Raw genomic sequence first — 20397 nt, 5'->3', positions numbered from 1 at the left:
GGTGGGGCTTGGTGGGTTTGCTGCTGCGTGAGGTGACGGGTTCAGGTACGCCGGGGCCTCGTTGCCGGCAGGGGTGGGGGCTGGGGGTCTGGCCTGGGAATGCCGCTTCGTTCGCGGGCAGGGCAGACAGGCGCCTGGGGAGCAGGCGCCCGCCCAGCAGTCGTGTGGCCTCATGTACCCCACCTTCTTGGCGCTGTTCCTTCCTGCTTCCCGTCGTGCTCGCAGCTTATGGACCAGACTGGGCTTGCACGCGGTGTACACTCGAGATTGGGGTCAGGGTGTTCTAGTGCTGAAGGTGACCGAGGAGTGGAGCCGGCTTTGGTGGCTGAAACTTAGAACGAGGAGATGAGAGAAGTCTCCATCACTTAGCGCCCAGGGATATGCTCATCAGGTGGGACTTGGGTTAGAAAAAAGTTGAGGCCTCTGTCAACGCAGAGATGGTGGAGTGGAGGATTTATTAATTCAGCAAGTCTTTATTGAGCGTCTGTTATGTACGAAGCTCGTTGCCAGGCACTGAGGATGTAGTGAATGAAGCAAACAGAACACTTGCTTACATTATAGGAAAGGGGAAATTCAGACAAAAAAAATAAGTAAAAAGTGTGCCATGTTGGTTAATGAAAATCTGAATGAAGTGAGGAAGGTAGTCATATAATTATCTAGGAGAAGAGGATTGAGGTAGAAAGACCAGCAAGTGCAAAGGCGCTAAGGTGGGAACATCCTTGGTATGTTTAAGGAACAGCAACAGCAAGTAGACCAGATAGTGCAGAGAACAATGGATGATCATTAATTATAAATATAGGCCATTGTAAGTGTCCAGACAAATAATCAGTAAACAATCTATACTAGGAATAGAAGAGAGTTTTATTCTAGCCACATTGAGGACTATAGCATGGGAGACACAGATTCAAGAAGCACTTGAATTGTGTTCCTCCATGCTACAAAATGGGGCAAGCTTATAAAGGCAAAAACTGCAAGGTTACAGTTAGTTACATGAGTTATTTATCAAGAATTATAATTGGAGGTGGCAAGAAGTAAGGGTGCTTATTAAGTAAGGATTGGTTGGGGTCTGAAATGGTTGCATAGTTACAAGGGGAGACCTTGAGACCGTAATATTGCAGCTGGCCGGTGTTGGAGTATGACTGATGGTGTCCTTGGGTGTGGTACAGTTCAGAGAAAGTTCAAGTTCTCAGTGATGCAGCCGTGCCTGAGACCAGATCTTCAATGGCCACCCAACCCCATTTTTGTATTACTGAACTATTACTCCATTTTAATTTCAATGTCATCAACTTGAACAGGTATCTCACAGAGATATATTATGAATTACCAATAAGTTGCATAAAAAAAAGCTCAATATCATTAATAATCAAACAAATGCAAATTAAAACAGGTTCCACTACACAAAAATGGTTAAAATTAAGAACCCTGACAACAGCAAATGTTGGGGATGATGCAGACCATCTGGAACTCTCACAGACTGCTGACAGCAGTGTGTAATGTTAAAATCATTCTGGGAAATTGAGGGCAGTTTCTTAGGAGTTAAATAGCACCCATCCTATGACCCAGCAATTCTGTTAGTACTTAGCCAACAGACAGGAAAACATATGTCCAGAAAAACGCTTGTATGAGAATTTCTTGGCCGCTTTATTCATAAAAGCCACAAACTGGAAAAATCTCAAATGTCTATCAACAGGAGAATAAACAAATTGTGATATTTTCATGTGTGGAATACTGTTCAGCAATAAAAAGGAACAAACTACTGATACATGAAGCAATATATATGAATCTCAAAAACAAGTTGTGGGGCAAAATGCCAAGTTCAAAAGAGTACACACTGTCTGAGTCCATTTAAATAACATAAGGCACAGCTAATCTATGGTTATAGAAAAAGAGCAATGATTGCATTTGGAAAGCAGTGAGAATGGGATGGAGATTGACTTGGAAAGTGCAGAAGGAAGGGAACTTTCTGGAGTGATGGAAATGTTCTATATCTTGATGGGGTGTGGGTAATACAGGCCCTACGCACTCGTCAAAAACTGATTGAGCTTGTATATTCCCATCTGTCACTTCCCACCCCTTCAAACCTCTCCCCACCATCCCTCCCAACACACTAACTTGTTGAGCTACACCCTTTAAAATCTTGGCATTTTATTGTGTATAAATTATACCTCAAAAGAATTTAAAGGTCAAGGTAACTAAGAGAAGAGCTAAAAATAAAAGGGGCTAATTAAAGTGATTTGAATTTTAGTGTTTCATAGGGAAAGTTGATGAATCAGGAAGTAATGGTGTAAGCATATGATTTCAGGTTAAGGAGTAAATTACCAGAACTAAAAACAGCTGGTTAACAAGCGTTGCCACCCCCACCCCCCCCACCCCCCCCACCCCCCCCCCCCGAGGTGGAAGGGGTCAGAGAATTGATCATTACTTTTCTTACAACTAAGTCTTTTTACCATGTGCATGGATCATATTACATAATTTATTTTTTCAACGATACACTTTTCCTAATACGTAGGTAGCACACTAGGCTCAGAGGAGCAGCCATGAGCAATGGTTATACCATTCTTTGTGACACTTAGCTGTAGACTAGAACACTTCTTAGTCATATCTTCCTCAAGGAGTTTGAACACCACTTTGAAATTATTACATTAGTTAAGTGTGTTGTAACAATGGTTCTTCATTTTTTTCTACCTCGGCACTTCTGATGGATATTAGCCGTTTCCACTATGACTGTGGCTTTCTGCTGCAGTGATACTGAGTTGGGGGAGGGAATGTGTGCAACCTAGAATTCTTGGTTGGTTTGGGGCCGCTCTTCACCATAATTTTTGGCTAGCTGTGAACCTCCCAGGATGTTTCTAGTACAGGACTTTGCATAGAATAGGTGCTCAGTAAATATTTGCTAAAGGAATGGTTTTGAAAATAAACAGAAACATAATGGGATAGGTGGATTTTGCCATCTCTGTCTCGCCCTCAACTCATACGTGCATTTCAAAGAATACAGTAAATGAACTCATTATCTGTGTCACTGCAGCAGTGAATAATCTTTGATTTCTTGGGGTTGTCAGGAGTTGTGCTTGTCTTCTAAGAAGTGAATTTGGCTTCCTTACTACTGAAAGGTTTCTGTGCTGACTTATTTCTCTAGAAGACACACATGCTTTTCTCAGTTCAGTTAATCTGTGTTAGTATTTTACACACTTCTACTCCTTCAGTAATGCAGTAACCCTGTTTGTCATTTGGATATAGGGAAATACCTCTGCAAGTTAAATAATGTAATGTCTCACATAATTGTGCCTTTTCCTAATCTGGGTGAGAAGGACAGAGGACTAAGCACATGGACTGGAAGTTAGAAGGGAGCTCTCAGAAAACAGAGTCACACGTGCTGCAGGAGCAAGAAGTCACCCTAGAGGACACAGGTGAAGATGGCATCTCTGAAAGCTTCCAGCTTCTACAGATTGACGTGGAATGTGAGCATCGAGAGGAGATGACCCTGCCTACAAGCAATGCAGTGTGGCGCTCGGTGAGTGGAATGGATTGTTTATGGTCATGGGCTTTGAGACGATGGAATGTTCCAGAGACCCCTGTTCTAAGGATAGATATTGGTAAAAAAAAGACTGGGAATGAGTTAGGTGTATTCCGAGGGATGAGTTTCCTGGCTTAAAGTTTCAGTTCCATTTGAGTCATAGAAAAAGTAAGTAAACTTAAGAGGAATTTTTGTACACCTCAGAAGGGTCAGGAAATCTCAACCCTGTCCCTAATAAATTTACTGTGACCTTGGGCATGTCACATCTCTTTTCTGGGGTTCTGCTTTCTCTAAACGCAATCTAGTCCTTTTTTTTTTTTTTAACATCTTTATTGGAGTATAATTGCTTTACAATGGTGTGTTAGTTTCTGCTTTATAACAAAGTGAATCAGTTATACATATACATATGTTCCCATATCTCTTCCCTCCCATTTTTGTTTTTAAGACTAATACCCTTTTTCTCTCCTAACTTTAATCTAAATTTAAAAAATAATTAAGTAACTGTTTCTAATATTCATTTTCCTTTTTGGTGCTTATGAAGTTCTCAAACAATTTTGTTTTCTGGATAACATAAGAAAAATGTCCAAAGAAAACAGAGACACTGGGAAAAGATAGTTGCAGCAAAGAAGAGTAAAAGAAGACAAGAGAAAGAAAGAAGAAAAGCCAATCGTGTAGAAAATTCAGGTAACAATAAATCAGATTGCTGGTGTAATTATATTTATTTCTTAGCAAACTGGTATCTGCCTGTTCCTAGGAGAGTTAGGGATAGTGTTTTTAAGTAAAACAAACATCTGGGAGATAGGACCTATTAGCCTATTTTGTTGGGAATCAAAGTATCAAAGAGAGCAACATTTGAGGCTGCCTTTCAAATATAGCTGTCTAGTGCATGTATGTGTTTATAAGCTCAGAAGTAGAAAGAATGATAACAACAACAGCCAATGTTTATTCAGTACTATGTGCTAGGTTCAGTGCTAAGAATTTTACATGGATTACCATAAGGGTAAGTACTTTTATTATCCTCATTTTCTAGGTGAAGGGATTGAGGCTCAAAGAAATAAATAACATGCCCAAGATCATATAGGTAATAAATGAACAAACTGAACTCTTCGATCCAGCAGTGTGCTCCAGAGCACTCATTTTACCATTCTGCTATACCTAAACTGCCTAATGAATGAATACCTTGCATGAGCTTCCAGTTTCTCTTCATATGCAAAAATTACTCACCTGGCTGGGGAGATTTATTTCTTACTGAATAACATTTTTCAGTTTTTCCACGTTTATTCCTTTCTGATATTTCTACTCTAGGCATCTACCCCCAGCACAGCAAACGTTTTCTGAGATCCTTAACCAAGGAAAGACTTTTGGAAGCCAAACACTCAGGACCAAGACTCTGTATCGATTTGAGTATGACCCACCACATGTCTAAGAAGGTAAAACATCCACTGAACTCTGAATTCCTGCTCACCTGAGGGAGGTCCAGGTGGGAACAGCTTTCACAAAGAACATGACCAGCTCCAGCTTCTATGATTCTCTGGTAAACCAGCAGATGTGTTTAGTTTTCTACACATGGCTACTAAGTTCTGAGATGGCTGTTGTAAAGAATCAGGAAGAGAATAGACATATGGTTTAGTTTAAAAATTTTTCCTTTATCTTCTGTTTTGAGCCCACTGCCTTTGCCTCTGTGCTTATGGTATCCCCAGTCTAGATGGAGACTTTCAGGTTGAATTCTCCAGAGATGAAATCTTTGGCCTTCTGCCGGGGAGAGGAATATTCGCCTGGTTGCATGTTGTGGGGAGATTACCTGGTGGGAGGTCTTTCTACAATGTGTATGTTTTAAAAGCTGCCCTGTCGGTGAAGGAGGGATTTTTCACCCTATGATTATGGGGATGGCTGAACACACAACACTCGACACTGGACAGATAAGATCTATAGCAGTTTATTGGTCACATATACTCAGCCCGAGGGGAGGATGACACTGGACATCATGCAGGGCCACATGGGATTGCACTCGGGAACAGAATGAACAACCAGGGGCCGTGGGGGGTAGGTTTTGTAGTATCAAGAAATTAGATTCCTACAGGAAGATGTGATTGGTTTGCTGTAATAATTCCATGGGCTGGCAGAGAATTGAAACCCACTACTCAGGGATAGCAGGAACCCTTTATCAAAGGAATCCCTTTGATTAAAAAAAAAAAATTGTTTAGCTAGTGAACCTTATCCATGGGAGCAGAATTGGGAGGGGAACTTGCAGTTAGGCCATTCAAGGCCTCTTATTTTCACCAGCTATCAAAGCGGCACACAATATTGGGCCTTGATTTTAGGCCTTATACCACAAAAGAAATCTGTGTTTTCCAACGTCCCTGTTATACATGCTAGTGTTTGCATGTTTTTCAGAGAAATTAGGATCTAGGATTCTTCCATGGAACCTCTAACTATAGTCCTCTGAAAAGGTCAACTAAGAATTTTCTAATGTTTATATTAATTGAGATATCAGATTAAATCAAATCCAAAGCTTTTTTTTTTTTCCTGTACTGAACCAAATCAGGCCAGATTGTGAAACTACCTTTCTATGCGGGTGATATCTCTAATAAATCAGAATGGAAAGTTAAAACTTCCAAACCTATGACAGCTCCTGAAGTTAGGGAGAAGGTGCCAAGTTTAACTGATGGAGTATAAAAACATCTGTGCAGTAATCTAATCTCTTTTTGATAAACAGTAACCATCACATGGTAAGATTTTTTATATATATAAATTTATTTATTTTATTTATTTATTTTTGGCTGCATTGGGTCTTCGTTGCTGGGCACAGGCTTTCTCTAGTTGCAGTGAGCGGGGGCTACTCTTCATTGCAGTGCGCGGCTTCTCATTGCAGTGGCTTCTGTTGTTGTGGAGCACGGGCTCTAGGCGTGGGATTCAGTAGTTGTGGCTCACAGGCTCAGTAGTTGTGGCTCACAGGATCTAGAATGCAGGCTCAGTAGTTGTGGCGCACGGGCTTAGTTGCTCCACGGCATGTGGGATCTTCCCTGACCAGGGCTTGAACCCGTGTCCCCTGCATTGGCAGGCGGATTCGTAACCACTCTGCCACCAGGGAAGCCCACATGGTAAGATTTTAGGTAAAAGCTAAAAGAAAAATTTTATATATATATATGTGTATATTTATATATACATATATATCAGCAGATCCAGAAGGAGGGAGAGGTCTTGGTTTTCTGGGCTAGTATCATTACCTTAAGTTTCATCTATAAGGTGTGATACCATGGGATGTAACACACGTGCATACATGCATGTACTCACTCATGGAGTAAAAGGGCCATTGAATTCATGAGCTTTCCCAGAGTAGTATTCAGTGAACTTACTGAGTAACCATTTGTTGATAATGAATTTAGAAAGAGTGGGCATGTTCCTACCATAAATTGTCCTTACTTCTTCGAAGGAATTAAGTAGACTGGCTGGACAGATCCGAAGGTTGTATGGCTCAAATAAAAAAGCTGACAGGCCATTTTGGATCTGCCTCACTGGATTCACCACAGACAGTCCCCTGTATGAAGAGTGTTTGAGGATGAATGATGGATTTTCTAGTTATCTGGTAAGCCTCATTTTGCATATTATTTGGATTGTCATCTGAAAAGTAGGTTGGAGGGGGTAATAGTAATTTTTTTTTACTTTTTCACATTTCAGTGTAAAAAAAATGTTTATGTGTATATGTTATATGTTTTCACTATTACAATCTTTAAAAATTTAGAACATCTCATCAGTTCTTATGTTTTAAAATTTTCATCCTTCCACTGCATTGGCAAACTAATATTACCAGTATCTAGGGCTGTATTTTGTATCCAGTGTATTGTATGCTAGACTATGTACCAGGAATGTTTTAGGGACATGCCATGATTCCTTTCTTGTTCTTAGTAGTGCAGAATTAGGGAATATGAATTTTGGGGGAAAGAGAGAATCCTTATGGAAGTAATATGGATTTAAGATGAGCTTTATGGAGTACTAAGTTACTTTCAATACTTTCTCTAGGATCTCTTAAATGTAGTGATTGACATACAGGCAAGAATCCAGATCAGTGCCTAAGAAGTGCCACTAAAAGTGCCCTTGTGTGTTTGCATTATGTAGCTGAGACTGGGTAGTGTGGCCTTCTCCAGAGAGGTCCTCTGAGGCAACGAGTGTGAAAAGCACCCTATGTGGTGCTGCACAGTTAGTCGTGGTTGCTGTTACCTTAATGATCCCTCCTGTAACACAGCCATTCCCAGCTTTACTTTTCTGTATGTGTTTTATGATTCCTGTATGTGAGCCAAACAGATCCACTCTAAGAGCCACGTAGTTCAGTCCCCTTGCTTTCCTGTCTTCATGCTTTTCTTAGGTGATTTCCTCCACTTTGAATACTTCTTCCTTTTGTATGTGTGTCAATCTCACCTCTTCAGAAACCCAGTTCCAGCATTCCCTTTGCTAGAACATTGTCCCTGGTGTTGTCATTCCCTCTCTGTAGTCCTGGGGCATGCTCCCGGTATGTATCTTAGGGCCTCATTACCACTTTCTGTCTCATTTTGTAGGGTCGAATGTCTGTACCTTTCTACTTCCGCTACCCAACTGGGCACTTTCTGAGAACAGGTTGTCAGACATGTATCCTCTTGATGTACCTGGAGCCATGCCTGATAGAAACTATATGCTCTGTAACTAGTTACTGCAGCGTGGGCTGTGTCTTAACCTAGTTCACACTACATTGGATTGTTTACATTTTTCAGCTAGACATAACAGAAGAAGACTGCTTTAGTTTATTTCCTCTGGAAACCCTTGTGTACCTGACTCCTGACTCAGAACATGGTATGTACTTTACTGCATGCATTCATGTAGCACATTGCATCCAGCCCTTTATTTCATTATTCCCGGGGTCAGAGTTTGTTAAAGCCACCCAAGGTGAATCCAAGAAAAAAAAGGAATGGACGTTAATTGCACACCTCTTATGGACAGAGACCTCACTGAATGCTTCATATTTGTCCTGCCATGTGCACAGAGCTGCACAGATTTAGTGTCTCCATCCTCAGCTGGAGCTTGTGAGTTACCTGGTAATCCTCATGAGTTTTCCTTGTCACCTCCTCACATTGACCCTTCTCAGATTGATGTTAGATAAATATTTTTTTCCCAGAAAATCATCTATTTCGCATAATTTTCAATTTTATTGTATTAAGTTGATCTCAGTATTCTCTTCAATTTTACCTTCCTTTGACATTTTGCCTCCTTTCTGAATCCTAATGGTGATTTGAGTCTGCATATTTGATTAGATATGTCTAATTAATTGACATTTAATTGATCTTTCCAGGGAATTAGCAAATCTAATTAGCAAATCTACTCTCTTTTTGTTTTCTATTTCATTAAATTTCTACTTTTATCATTAATAATTCTTTCCTTTTACAGTCTTTGGATTTAGAAATTATAAAACAGATTGACCTCAGTGGCCTTCATTTTTTCATTAGCTCTTGAAGATGTTGATCTAAACAAAGTTTACATCCTTGGCGGACTTGTGGACGAAAGCATTCAGAAGGTAGGTGTACATTTTAGGCCTGACAACTGCATTTTGAAAAGTGGCACTTTCTTTTAGAGAAAGAAATCCTTGCCCTGTCATAATCTTAGGCCAAAAGGCCTAAAAACTCAGAGGCAATAGGAAGTAAGAGCCTATTCTGCCTAGGTTGGCCCTCCTACTTGCCAACTTCCCTCTCTTCTCATCAGCAATGTCAGCAACACTGACCTGACAGAATCCAGTCAGGGACTGGAATGGGAAGTATTTAGTAATTACATAAATAACCATTATTGAACTCCTTTCTTCTCTCCTCTCTTCAGTCCTGCAAGGATGACTCTGATCTTGACCAAGGAAGCTTTGATTCAGCATTCTTACCAGCTGTTTGTTCTTTGTGAAAGAGCAGTTTGTTCCTTCTTAGGCCATCTTCCCTGTTGACAGAAGTCTTATCCCATAATCTCTACCTTAGTAGGACATTCAGATTTCTTTTGTTGAATTGGAATTTTATTGGAATAATTGGAGTTTTGAAATATATTTCTATTATACAAATATTTGTTGAGATAATTTTTTAATATTTAATTAGCATATTGCATAGTTAATAAATAATGATATAATGGTTAAAATGTATAAAAAGGAGCACAGTGAAAAGTAAGTCTGCCTCTCATCCTTGTCACCCAGTATCTGCTGCATGAGGCAACCATGGTTTTCTTGTGTATCCCTCTTGATATAGTCTGTGATCACACAAGTATGTGTTTATGGGTATATTTTATATACATATATTTTTCATATATGTGAGTATATTTTTTCATGTATATATGAGATACATACACATATTTGACACAGATGATACTTAACTGAATTGCATTTATTCTAAAAAAGAGTTCCATGACTCCATAGTGATAATCTAAAAAATGGGCAGGAGGTGGGGGAGGAGAGAGCTCTAAAGAATGCCAGTTAATAAATGAGAAATGCATAATAGAATTGAGAAATCATCATTTTGTCACTCTCAGTGTAATCATTGATTCAGGGAATTGACTGAACGAAAGGTTGTGAGGGAACTGACTATTCCAAGTGGTCTCGAAGTACCAGCCCACAAAAGTGTACCATTACAATAAAGTGATCTGGAGGTCCCTATCTTAACAAATGATCAAACTTAGAATCACCAATAGTGACATGTGCCTCCTGATGTGATGGAATCTTACCTGTGAAGTATTCTTATTAGAAAATGTTTAAACTGAATTTAATCATAAACAGATCCAGGATGTGAGACATTCTACAAGACACCTGGACCAGACTTTCAAAAAAGTCAATGTAATGAAAACTGAAATAGTCATAGGGGCTATTTAAGGTTAAAAGAGATTAAAGAGACATAACAACCAAATACAGTCTTCCACAGCAGAGTGACATCCCCTTTTTTGAAGCAGACAATTCTAGAGGGCCAGTGAGCAGTGTATGATCTATAGATGTGCAAATTTAACACACTGTCCTCTTTTTATTTTCCACCAACATTTAAACTGAAAAATAACTGGCACAAAGATTTGTTTAGTTGTTACTTAAGAGTTTGGCTTCTTCACAGAAATATGCTAAGAACAAGATTTCTTCAAGGGGAGTCATTTTATCTTTAAATGTTCAGAGAACAGAAACTAGACTATAAACTCCTTCAGGGCAGCATCCAAGTTTCCTACTAACTTTGAATTCTGTACTTCAGTTCAGAGTGATTATAAAGGAATAGACTTAAAACATAATCATAGCTCATATATGCAAAGGAGTGTTATCCTTCAAAGAAGTCCTTTAAGTAGCTGTACCTTTATCCCATCTGAATTGCATTACTTAAAACATTTTTGGATGTCCTCTTTCGGAATTGTGTTTCATGTGAATCTGAGAGGCAGGTAGTCCAGTGTCAGAACAAAGAAGGTGCTAGGCCTGCTTCACACTGTTCCAGTTGGTTAGACCATACTCACAGTGGCCAGTCAATATGGGACAGTAAATGAATAGACATTGACAAGCTAGAACAAGTTCAGAAGAGGTTGACCTGAATAATGCAGGGACTCAAAACTAAATCATAGTCAAGGAAAGGTCAACAGAACTGAGGTTGTCAGTCTGGAGATGAGAGGATTCATAGGGCATGATCCCTGCCTTCAAGTGTCTGAACGGCTGTCTTGTGGAAGGGCCATTTTACTTGCCTGGTGTGGCCCTGGGGGAACAGAACTAGGACAGATGACTGGAAGTCTCAGGGAAAATAGAAAATTTGCCTCAATATCAAGAAGATTTCCTATTAACTGCTGCTATCAAAATTGAAATGGGTTACCCTAGGATGCATGAACTCCCTGTCACAAGGGTTGTCCATTTAAAGCCAGAGGCCATCTGGGAAAGTTCATAGAGGATAGACAAACATTGGATGGGTGGTTGGAGTGGAATAGTTAACTACCGAGGTCCCTTCCAAACCTAAGTATGCTAATTTTCTCAGTAATCTAAACCTTTAATCCTGAAATTACAAATAGTTAGATGACCTTCCCAGAGCTTCTTACCAGGTAGTGAGTATAATTTAAAGTTCAGTCCATGACTCAGGGACATCTTTAAAGGGATATTAGTTACTGTACTCTGACACTAAATGGCCTCAGATTGTTGGATTTTTTGAGTTCTGCCTTCTTTTTGTAGTTTTCAGAGCCTTTCCTTTTCATTGGGCTATATGCTGTCATACCTTAACGCTGTCTTGTTGCTGGTGGTATACCTGACTCGAATCCTGTCTCCCTTATTTCTAATTTGCTGCTGCCAATTGGCTATGACTGAAAACTCCAGATGTCCAGAATTGGGTCTTACTGAGTTAGGGCCAGGAGTGTTCTCTCATTGGTTAGACGGCTTGGATTTTTGGATGCAGATTGTGGCTGCAGATGTGCCTCTTTTTACTTATTTCCTTCTTGGTTGTAAGTAGTAGTGAGTGGAAGCCAGCAGATAAATGAAGCCCAAATAAGTGAGGTGTTGCTGCACAAGCCATTTTTCCTTATCTACATTTTCTTCCATTCTACCATAGGCTACTTAACTTTAATACACTTATCATTTAATTATGATTACAGATGGAAATTGGGGTGGTGGTACATGAGGATTCTTACAGTTTGCTCTGCATATTACAATGAGACTATCTTTGTGTATTATTTTTATAAGAAAAATATTTGTGATTTACAGAAGGTGACATTTCAAAAGGCCCAAGAACACTCTGTCAAGACTGCTCGCTTACCAATCCAGGAATACATGATCAGACGCCAGAATGGGAAGAACTATCATTCAGAGATACTGGCCATCAATCAAGGTACTGCTCACATGGCCCATGCTTAACGTGTATTAGTTCTGATGCTGCTTCTTTGCATTGTGTTTCAGTATAAACGGCCCCTGAAGCAGTCTCCCCTGTGACTGATATGCTTGGACTTTACTGTATGTACTTTGTGACATGTATTCTGGCCTCTCAGAGGCAGTTTTCATTTTCTTCCTGGTACCCAACTATGTTAAAGATAGTTGAAATTGTTCCCTTGTCCTAGAATGCCATGCCTTCAATCTATCATTGAACAGTGAATTCCTATTTGTCCTTCAGGATTCAGTTCACAGGCATCTTGGCTGCTCCCCTCCACATCCCAGGCCACATCAGGGCTTGTTTTGTTCCCATTGTACTGTGTTCCTCTCTGTTGCAGCATTGTCCATTCACAGGCCTGTATCTCTCAGTGTAGGCTGAGGTCCTTGTAGGTAAGCAGGGCCTGTGTCTTTGCCTCCGTCTCCCCAGGATCTAGTACCGTGTGTGGTAGAGTAAGTTTGTTGAATAAAATATTCCAGAACACTTTTTTCCTCATTAGTCATTTACTAGTTCTCTTTTTCTTCTGTATGGTCACTATGTTTTCTGTTTACCTTTCTAACAGTGTTTGATATCCTGTCCACTTACTTTGAGACTCAAAACTGGCCTGAAGCATTGAAGAAAGGAGTTTCTTCCAGAAAAGGCTATACTCTTCAGAACTCAGTGGAATGATGGACAGCCTAAGATTGCAGCTGCAGGAGGTGAAGTTGCTGGAGTTGCCTTGACCAAAGAACAGATCAGAGGATGGTAGTGGTACTCATTTGCCTTTACTTGACATCTTGGCTCTTCACTGGGATAGGAGTTACTAACAGGGACCATATTTTATGCTCTTTTGTATCTCCCGTAGTGCCTGGCTCACAGGAAGTGCCCAGATATATGTTGACTAACTAAAAAGTTTACATAATAATGAATTAGCCCTAAAACTACATGGCTTTGGATGTGTTAATTCATCTTCTGTACATCTATTTGTGAAATACCTACTCTTTAGAGATAGCTTAAATAATCAAGTAAGTATTATTCTATTGAGTCTAATTTTCATTACACGGGCATCATAAAGTTGTATGACTTTCTCCAGCCATCTCGATTATGCTGATTTTCCCCAACTCAAGTAATATGTTGTACATAGGCTTTGCAGGATCAGCCTTTCCTAACCTAGCCCTGCTTTAAGCCCCCCCATAGCACTTTTTTCCATCTATGGCTCCTACTCTGTCTCCCCTATTCTGAGTATGAGCGTGGAGGGCTTCTCTCTTCTGAACAAGTAGTCTCCTAACAATTTGTGGGAGTACCTTTGTATCCTTCTGAGCCTTGTGCAAACTAGATTCTTCATATATACTTGTGATTAACAGGTCAAAATGAAAAGCAAAAACACAGTATTGATAAGTCTAACTTGAAAAGAGCCAGAAAAAACATTGCATCTGACACAAGCATGTTAGGTAACCTAAATCTCGGTGATCTTTTCTCGTGTCCTAGTCAGGTAGAGTTGCTTCAGTTACTCTGGCCAGTTTGGGTTAGTAAACTTGGTAACTAAACTGCTAGCAAATTCAGAAAATGTATTCTATATCTCAAAAGAGCCAAAAGGTTACTTCTGTGCTCTGTCCCCTCCCCTTCACAATTTATTCCCTCAACAGCTATGATCACTTGATAAATTATATCAGTTTACTACTTAAAAATGGCCCAGTCTTCAGGAAACATCTTTAGGAATATATAATGCTGCTTGGTCTTTATCAACATATTGAATGAGTTCTATAATCTCTGTCATCCAAAAGGGACCTCCTATAGATAGGCTTCAGGGTCTGTAACTCTTATATATATTATCAGGGAGGTCTCTGACCCCAGAACCACTGACCTGGATCATCTGTCAGGCTTCATTTTCACCTTTAAAGGCTTTGCTTAAAATGCAAATTTCCTCTCCATCACAAACCTCTACTATTTTTTCAAAACCCAGGCAGGTAGTTTTTTGTTTGGCTTCCTGGAAATGATCCTAACAAAGTTAAGATTTGGCTAGACTTGGAATCAGAGATCCTAATCATTGTATTATCTACAGAACAACAAAAAACTAGACATGTCCAAAATATCCTATAACATGAAAATGAAATATTATACAACTATTGAATTTTTAATAGCAATCATGAAAGAAATATATTAAATGTTGTTTGAATCAAAGTATATAACAAAGTAGTATATAAAGTAATCCTGTAGTTCTAATTTGAAAAATATACATTCACAAATAGTTGAGAATGTAGGCCAAGTTAAAGTCTGTGCCTCGGTTTCTTCAACTGGGAGGTTAAGTGTCTTTGCAGTTACTAAGACTAAATGATTTAATCCATGCAGAACACTTTTGGAACAATACTTGATACGTGGTAAGCACACGATAATTGTTAGCTGTTACATACCCATTAAACAATAGGATTACAGGTGGTTTTTGTTTGCTTTATATTTTCTACGTAGTCTACATTTTCTTTGGTGAACATGTTTTACTATCATCAGAAAATAACTTATTTTAATGCTCACTTGCAGTTTATTATAGAAGCTGCACTCTAGCAACACTAAGGGAGTTAACATCAAATAAACCATAATAGTAACTTTTCGTAAACTTTATTGTAAAAAACAAAAAACTACATCATTACTTTATAATGATTTGTCTCACCCACAAGAACATGAGTGGCAGCCAGTAACTTTTTAATAAAAATATTTTATTTAGGACTCTAATAAGACATCTTGTCTTCTGAAGATTTAATGAGGAGACGTTCACCTGAGAAACATTCCCCCCAGGGAAACCCAGAGTCTCTTGGCTCAACTGACCCATAAAAAAGCCCACATAGATCAACTTTCTGCCAATCTGGAGAAGATTTGTTTTCTTTGATCTGCTGTCATGTGTTCACAGGCTTCTAAAACGTTTGCCAAAATCAAAGTCTGCTGAATGGTTTTTGCCTTAACCCATATTCTTCCATTCATTCCAAATACTATCTCCAGTGGGTAGAGTTTTCCCACTTCTTGTAGGATTTCACAGTCTGGAGCTAGCAGCCTGGTGAGGAAGAGAAAGAAAATGAAAATAAAGTGGCAGGGTGTGACCTCACTTTCCTTTAGAAGTCTCCTTTTCTGAGCAGTTCTCCACAGTTATTCAGAGCTCCACCAACATCATCCCAAGAACAAGGCACATGACAACATTTGCCCTCTTTCTTCCAAGAAGCTTACCACAGGTCACAACGGTGGACTATCCTCTCCAAAGAAATCAAACTCCCTATGTCACCAACTTTACAAAAAATGTATAAAGTTCTTCCTCCACATTGTCAGAGCACCTTAATTCTTGACTTTCAAACTGTAGCTTTTTTACTGTCTATGGTGCTAAGAGAACACTTTAACCTTATTTTCCTGACCATGTAAGTTATTCCTTGGTATTAAATTCAATACTTGGAGAGGAGTGTTGACTCTTTCAAAACATAAAGGTGCTGCTTGGTTAATAACATACTTCTTTAATCTCTTGAACTAATTCTGCAGATCTGCAGAATAAGTAGCAAAGAGATATGCAAGATATGCAAGAACCTCAGTGGCTCTAGGAGTAAAGCCCTTTAATAGGGCATAGCTTTGGGTAGGTAAAGGTCTAAACTTAACAAAGAATCTGCTTCTGGGAACTACTAAATCTACCAGGACAGAAAAGAAGGAGCTTTCTGTGAATGTCTGTATAAGCTTGAGGATCATGTCAGCCTAGCTTCATTTGGCTTCCATTATAAGAGAAATTTGATGATATTGTATAATAGTAAATTGCACCTGTATACAAGTGACTAAGAAGTGGGGGAAGGCCAGTTTTCACATTTGGTCTGAGTATATCAGCTATAAGGAACAACCAACCTTCCAGCAGAGAAATCCAGACTCCATATCAACACAAACTATAACGCCAAATACATCCGAATTTGATGTATTCACATTGAGAGGATGGGACTAAATGCATGAGTTTACAACTGTGCTAAAATGGATACTGATTTTTAACTGAGGAGCTATAGCCATTGTTATGAAGAACCTAAATCCCACAGATAAGTCAGCTTTCTAAGAAGGTATAATATAAAAGACAACAGGCAAGCCAGAAGGCATCAGGACTTACCTTCTAATTAAGCCCAAAGTCACTTTAAAAAGCAGACCATCCTGTCCAATCACACCCATTCCATTGGCTCGTCCACAGCTGTCAATACAGACCATCTCTGGTTCCATATCTTTATTAGCAACCACAAACTGGCCATAGATGAGATCTCCAACCTACAATGATAATTAAAAAACAGTTCATTTCCTCTCAACAAACCATGCTATAGGTGCTGCTGTTGGTTCTTTTCCATAGGTAGCAATGCCAGCCACCTGCAGTTCTGTGGCTAAATGACTGACTACACTCCAGGATTCTCACAGTCACTCTGGAGTTGTGCCTTAAAAGAAGGCAAAATTAACGCACATACCCCTACCTTTCCCCCACCAGAAAAATCCCCAGACTGGGAGCCATCTCAAAGCCAGAGAATAGGACTTCCCTGGTGGCACAGTGGTTAAGAATCCACCTGCCAATGCAGGGGACGTGGATTCGAGCCCTGGGCCAGGAAGATCCCACATGCTGCAGAGCAACTAAGCCCAGGTGCTACAACTACTGAGCCTGCGCTCTAGAGCCCCTGCGCCACAACTATTGAAGCCCGCGAGCCTAGAGCCCGTGCTCCTTAACAAGAGAAGCCACCGCAATGAGAAGCCCACAAAGCGCAACGAAGAGTAGCCCCCGCTTGCCGCAACTAGAGAAAGCCCACGCAATGCAACCAAAAATAAATAAACGAATAAATAATTGATTTAAAAAAAAAAAGCCAGAGAATACCCTCTGGGGTTACACTGTAAAATACAGTAGCCACTACCCACATGTAGTTATGTAAACTTACATTTAAATTAATTAAAACTATATATTTAAAATTCAGTTTCTCAGTTGCATTAGCCACATTTCAAATGCTCAGCAGCCATGTGTGGCTAATGGCTACCATAATAGTCAGTGCATATGTAAAACATTAGCATCATCACAAAAAATTCTATTACACAGCACTGCTTTAAAGAATTACAGAAACCCCTGGCATGCAAATTATTCCAAGCAAAATGGAACACTGGTAATTCAGTGACATTTCTCCATGCAAGATTTACTTTAGGGGCTTCCCTGGTGGCACAGTGGTTAAGAATCCACCTGCCAATGCAGGGGACATGGGTTCGAGCCCTGGTCCGGGAAGATCCCACATGCCACGGAGCAACTAAGCCCATGCGCCACAACTACTGAGCCTGTGCTCTACAGCCTGCAAGCCACAACTACTGAAGCCCGCACGCCTAGAGCCCGTGCTCTGCAACAAGAGAAGCCACTGCAATGAGAAGCCTGCACACCGCAACGAAGAGTAACCCCCGCTCGCCACAACTAGAAAGCCCGCAAGCGTCAACGAAGACCCAACGTAGCCAAAAATAAATATAAACAAATTTTTAAAAAAAATTTTATTTTAAAAACCTCAAAGAGTTGAACTTCAAAATGACAAAACTAAGGAAATGGGAGAGTAAACTTGTTCTGTTAAGTACCTAGTATTGTTAGTTCCTCAAGGAACTAGAGGAACAAAACATTTTCTGCCTTTAGAAGCATTTGGTTTCGGAGGGCAGTTGGGATATACATATAAACAACAAACTTCATTCAAGGCTGAATCTAGTAAATAAGAAAAGTGACTGAAAATTAGGGATGTTTCTATGGAGGTGGTGGTGCTCAGCCTGGGTCTTGAAAGATAAGCATGTATTCCACTGGCTAAGAAGGGGAAAGAGTAATCCAAGCAGAGGGAACAGCATGAGCAAAGGTACAAGGGCAGGAAATTATGAATTCAGTAGTGCTCTTAGTTTGGTGTGGTTCAGGCAGGGCCACATGGAGGATATAATTACGGATGAGGGAAGACCTCTGGAGCATAATACCAAGGAAACTTGTAGGCTTTGAAGAACTTTTTTTTTTTTTTTTTTGAGAAAGGGGTGTGTGAGGCTGTCAGCTCTTAAAAGGAGGGGCAAAAGTGTACAGGCAGGCTTTACTAAGGAGGTCAGTGACTAAATCCAATCAAGGGATAGCTAAGGCCTGAACTTGCAAAGTGGAAATAAAGGGGTGTTCATGGAAGATCAGAGAGACTCAGAAAGGATCAATAAGATAAAGCAACTAAAGACACAAGAGAGGTGAGTGAGAAAGGGCAAAGAAACCACCAAATTTCTGGCTTGCTTGGATGGACAGGAAGAGTATGGCCATGCTACCTGAAAAGCCCAAATTGAAAACTTGAGGTAACAAGACTGCTCCTCTGTCGGCTGCAAAAAGGGATTGTTGGGAAACAGTGATGTGACTGAAGCTGTGAAATGCCAGTCCTGGGACCCACATCCAAGATAGATGGATGGCTGATATGGCAATTTCCACCACTCTTCTCTCCTTCCTCTCTGAGCCTATGGCTTACTTCCTTGTCTGGTGTATATGGACATAACAAATAACAGAGAGAACACATATAACCTTCCAACGCAGTAGAGATGAAAACATCCAACAACATAGCAAATGTAAAATAAGTATGTGGTTCCGGTCCCAGAGCTGGAGCATCTGAAGGAACTCTTGAAGCCTGGGGTGATTACACAGATCCTCCAAGATCATCCTATACAACTAGGGAAACAGGATCATTCCGGTAGCCTTCTGGATATTTGAGTGTTTAGGGAACGGATATTTCTTTTACTTTTGAAACCAAAGGTCCTGTCATTACCTGCACATTTGGTCTGTTTCTTTTAGTTGCACCTTCAAATGACAAGTAAGACAAAGAAGCTGGCTCACTCCCTCCAACATCCACTTTGAATATATCTCCAGACTTAGCTGTCACTATGCCAATCACATGGTCTCCTTTCACTGGGACATACTACAAAAGAAAACAGAATGAGAGCACAACCACAAATGACAATCATTTTTAAGACATCTTCAGCAAGTCCTTAGTGGTTACTTTATGTTTGTTATTGTAAATATTTAGAAAATACTTTGAAATCCATGTTTACAAATCGATAAAAATCTTACAACAAGCTTTATTATGTCACTTTCAGTAAAAGAAAAACAATCACATGATAAACTCTCGGGTTTCCAGCTTCTAATAGTCTGTTCATTTACGTCACTATCACCTACCTCTTCTGTATTCTTATCAGAAACTCTCTAGCTTCTGTTTGCATATGAGTACAGTGACACAGGGGTCCTTACAACCAAGGAAAGCCATTACATTGTCAGACAATTTTTTCCTATGTGAGAGTTCTTATTTATTCTAAGAGAAACTGAGCTCCCTGTGACATCTATTCATTAAGCTTGGCTCTTTGGGACCCCGAAAGACAAGTCTTCTGCTCCCTGACCTATGGGGTTTTGAAGACAATAACCATGTCTCACAGCCCTTATCCCCTTACATGCCAAGATTCCCAGACTCCTTTCTCTCCTGGTCGCCCGTCTCGGGCCACGTTCCAGTTGTTCACGGTCCCTCTAAAGGAGGTGCAGAGGTAAGCACAGGACTACGGTGGCTCTTGGCTAGCCTTAACAGAAGAGGGCTCCAGGGCCCCTTCCGTGCTTCTTCCGAAGAGTATTCCCAGCCCTCTCCCGGCCGTACAACCCCTCTGGAGTCGCAGCTCACCCGCTTCTGCTGCGAGTCCACCCAGTAAACGCCACCGCCGTTGCCACTGCCGGGCTCCTTGTGACGGAGGCGGCCGCACTTAGTGACCAGCAGCCGGTCGCCGCAGCGCCGCAAGCCCGGGCCGCACACCACGCGCCCCCGGGAACGCGCCCCGGCGTTCAGGCGCAGCGGTCGCTCCCCTGCACTTCCTGGGCCTTCTCCGTCCTCCTGTCCAGGGAGCAGCAGCTCCTCACCCGGGAGCACCACCTGCTCTAGCACCGCACGTGCCGCCCGAGCCCTGTAGCCCGCCAGGGATTCCGCAACAACAGCCGCCGCCTCGGCCATAGCGGGCGTCACCACACAGTTTCCGGTTTCCGGCTCAGCGTCCAAT

The 20397-nt window shown here is 40.7% G+C and overlaps 2 protein-coding genes across 3 annotated transcripts; one reads left to right on the top strand and one right to left on the bottom strand.

Moving 5' to 3' along the window:
- Positions 1–13295, top strand: TRMT10B (tRNA methyltransferase 10B). 2 transcript variants are annotated; one of them, XM_060154810.1, is made up of 9 exons: positions 1–45; positions 3309–3511; positions 4090–4198; positions 4820–4944; positions 6948–7100; positions 8260–8338; positions 8989–9056; positions 12213–12336; positions 12935–13295. In XM_060154810.1, exons 2-9 carry the CDS (start codon positions 3326–3328, stop codon positions 13039–13041), a joined length of 951 nt encoding a protein of 316 aa, XP_060010793.1. In that variant the 5' UTR covers positions 1–45; positions 3309–3325; the 3' UTR covers positions 13042–13295. The 2 variants fall into 2 exon arrangements, with proteins under 2 accessions (XP_060010793.1, XP_060010792.1); XM_060154809.1 differs by lacking the exon at positions 1–45 and adding an exon at positions 177–391.
- A 1746-nt stretch (positions 13296–15041) lies between these two features.
- Positions 15042–20370, bottom strand: EXOSC3 (exosome component 3). The gene is made up of 4 exons (XM_060154811.1): positions 20028–20370; positions 19131–19280; positions 16469–16620; positions 15042–15394 (listed from the first exon to the last, which is right to left on the bottom strand). Exons 1-4 carry the CDS (start codon positions 20349–20351, stop codon positions 15193–15195), a joined length of 828 nt encoding a protein of 275 aa, XP_060010794.1. The 5' UTR covers positions 20352–20370; the 3' UTR covers positions 15042–15192.
- Positions 20371–20397: the final 27 nt, after the last annotated feature.

The sequence above is a fragment of the Lagenorhynchus albirostris genome, chromosome 7 (genome assembly GCF_949774975.1).
Source record: "Lagenorhynchus albirostris chromosome 7, mLagAlb1.1, whole genome shotgun sequence".
NCBI classification, from domain to species: Eukaryota; Metazoa; Chordata; class Mammalia; order Artiodactyla; family Delphinidae; genus Lagenorhynchus; species Lagenorhynchus albirostris.
The sequence above is the reverse complement of the archived record's forward strand: the minus strand, read 5'-3'. Positions and strand labels throughout refer to the sequence as shown.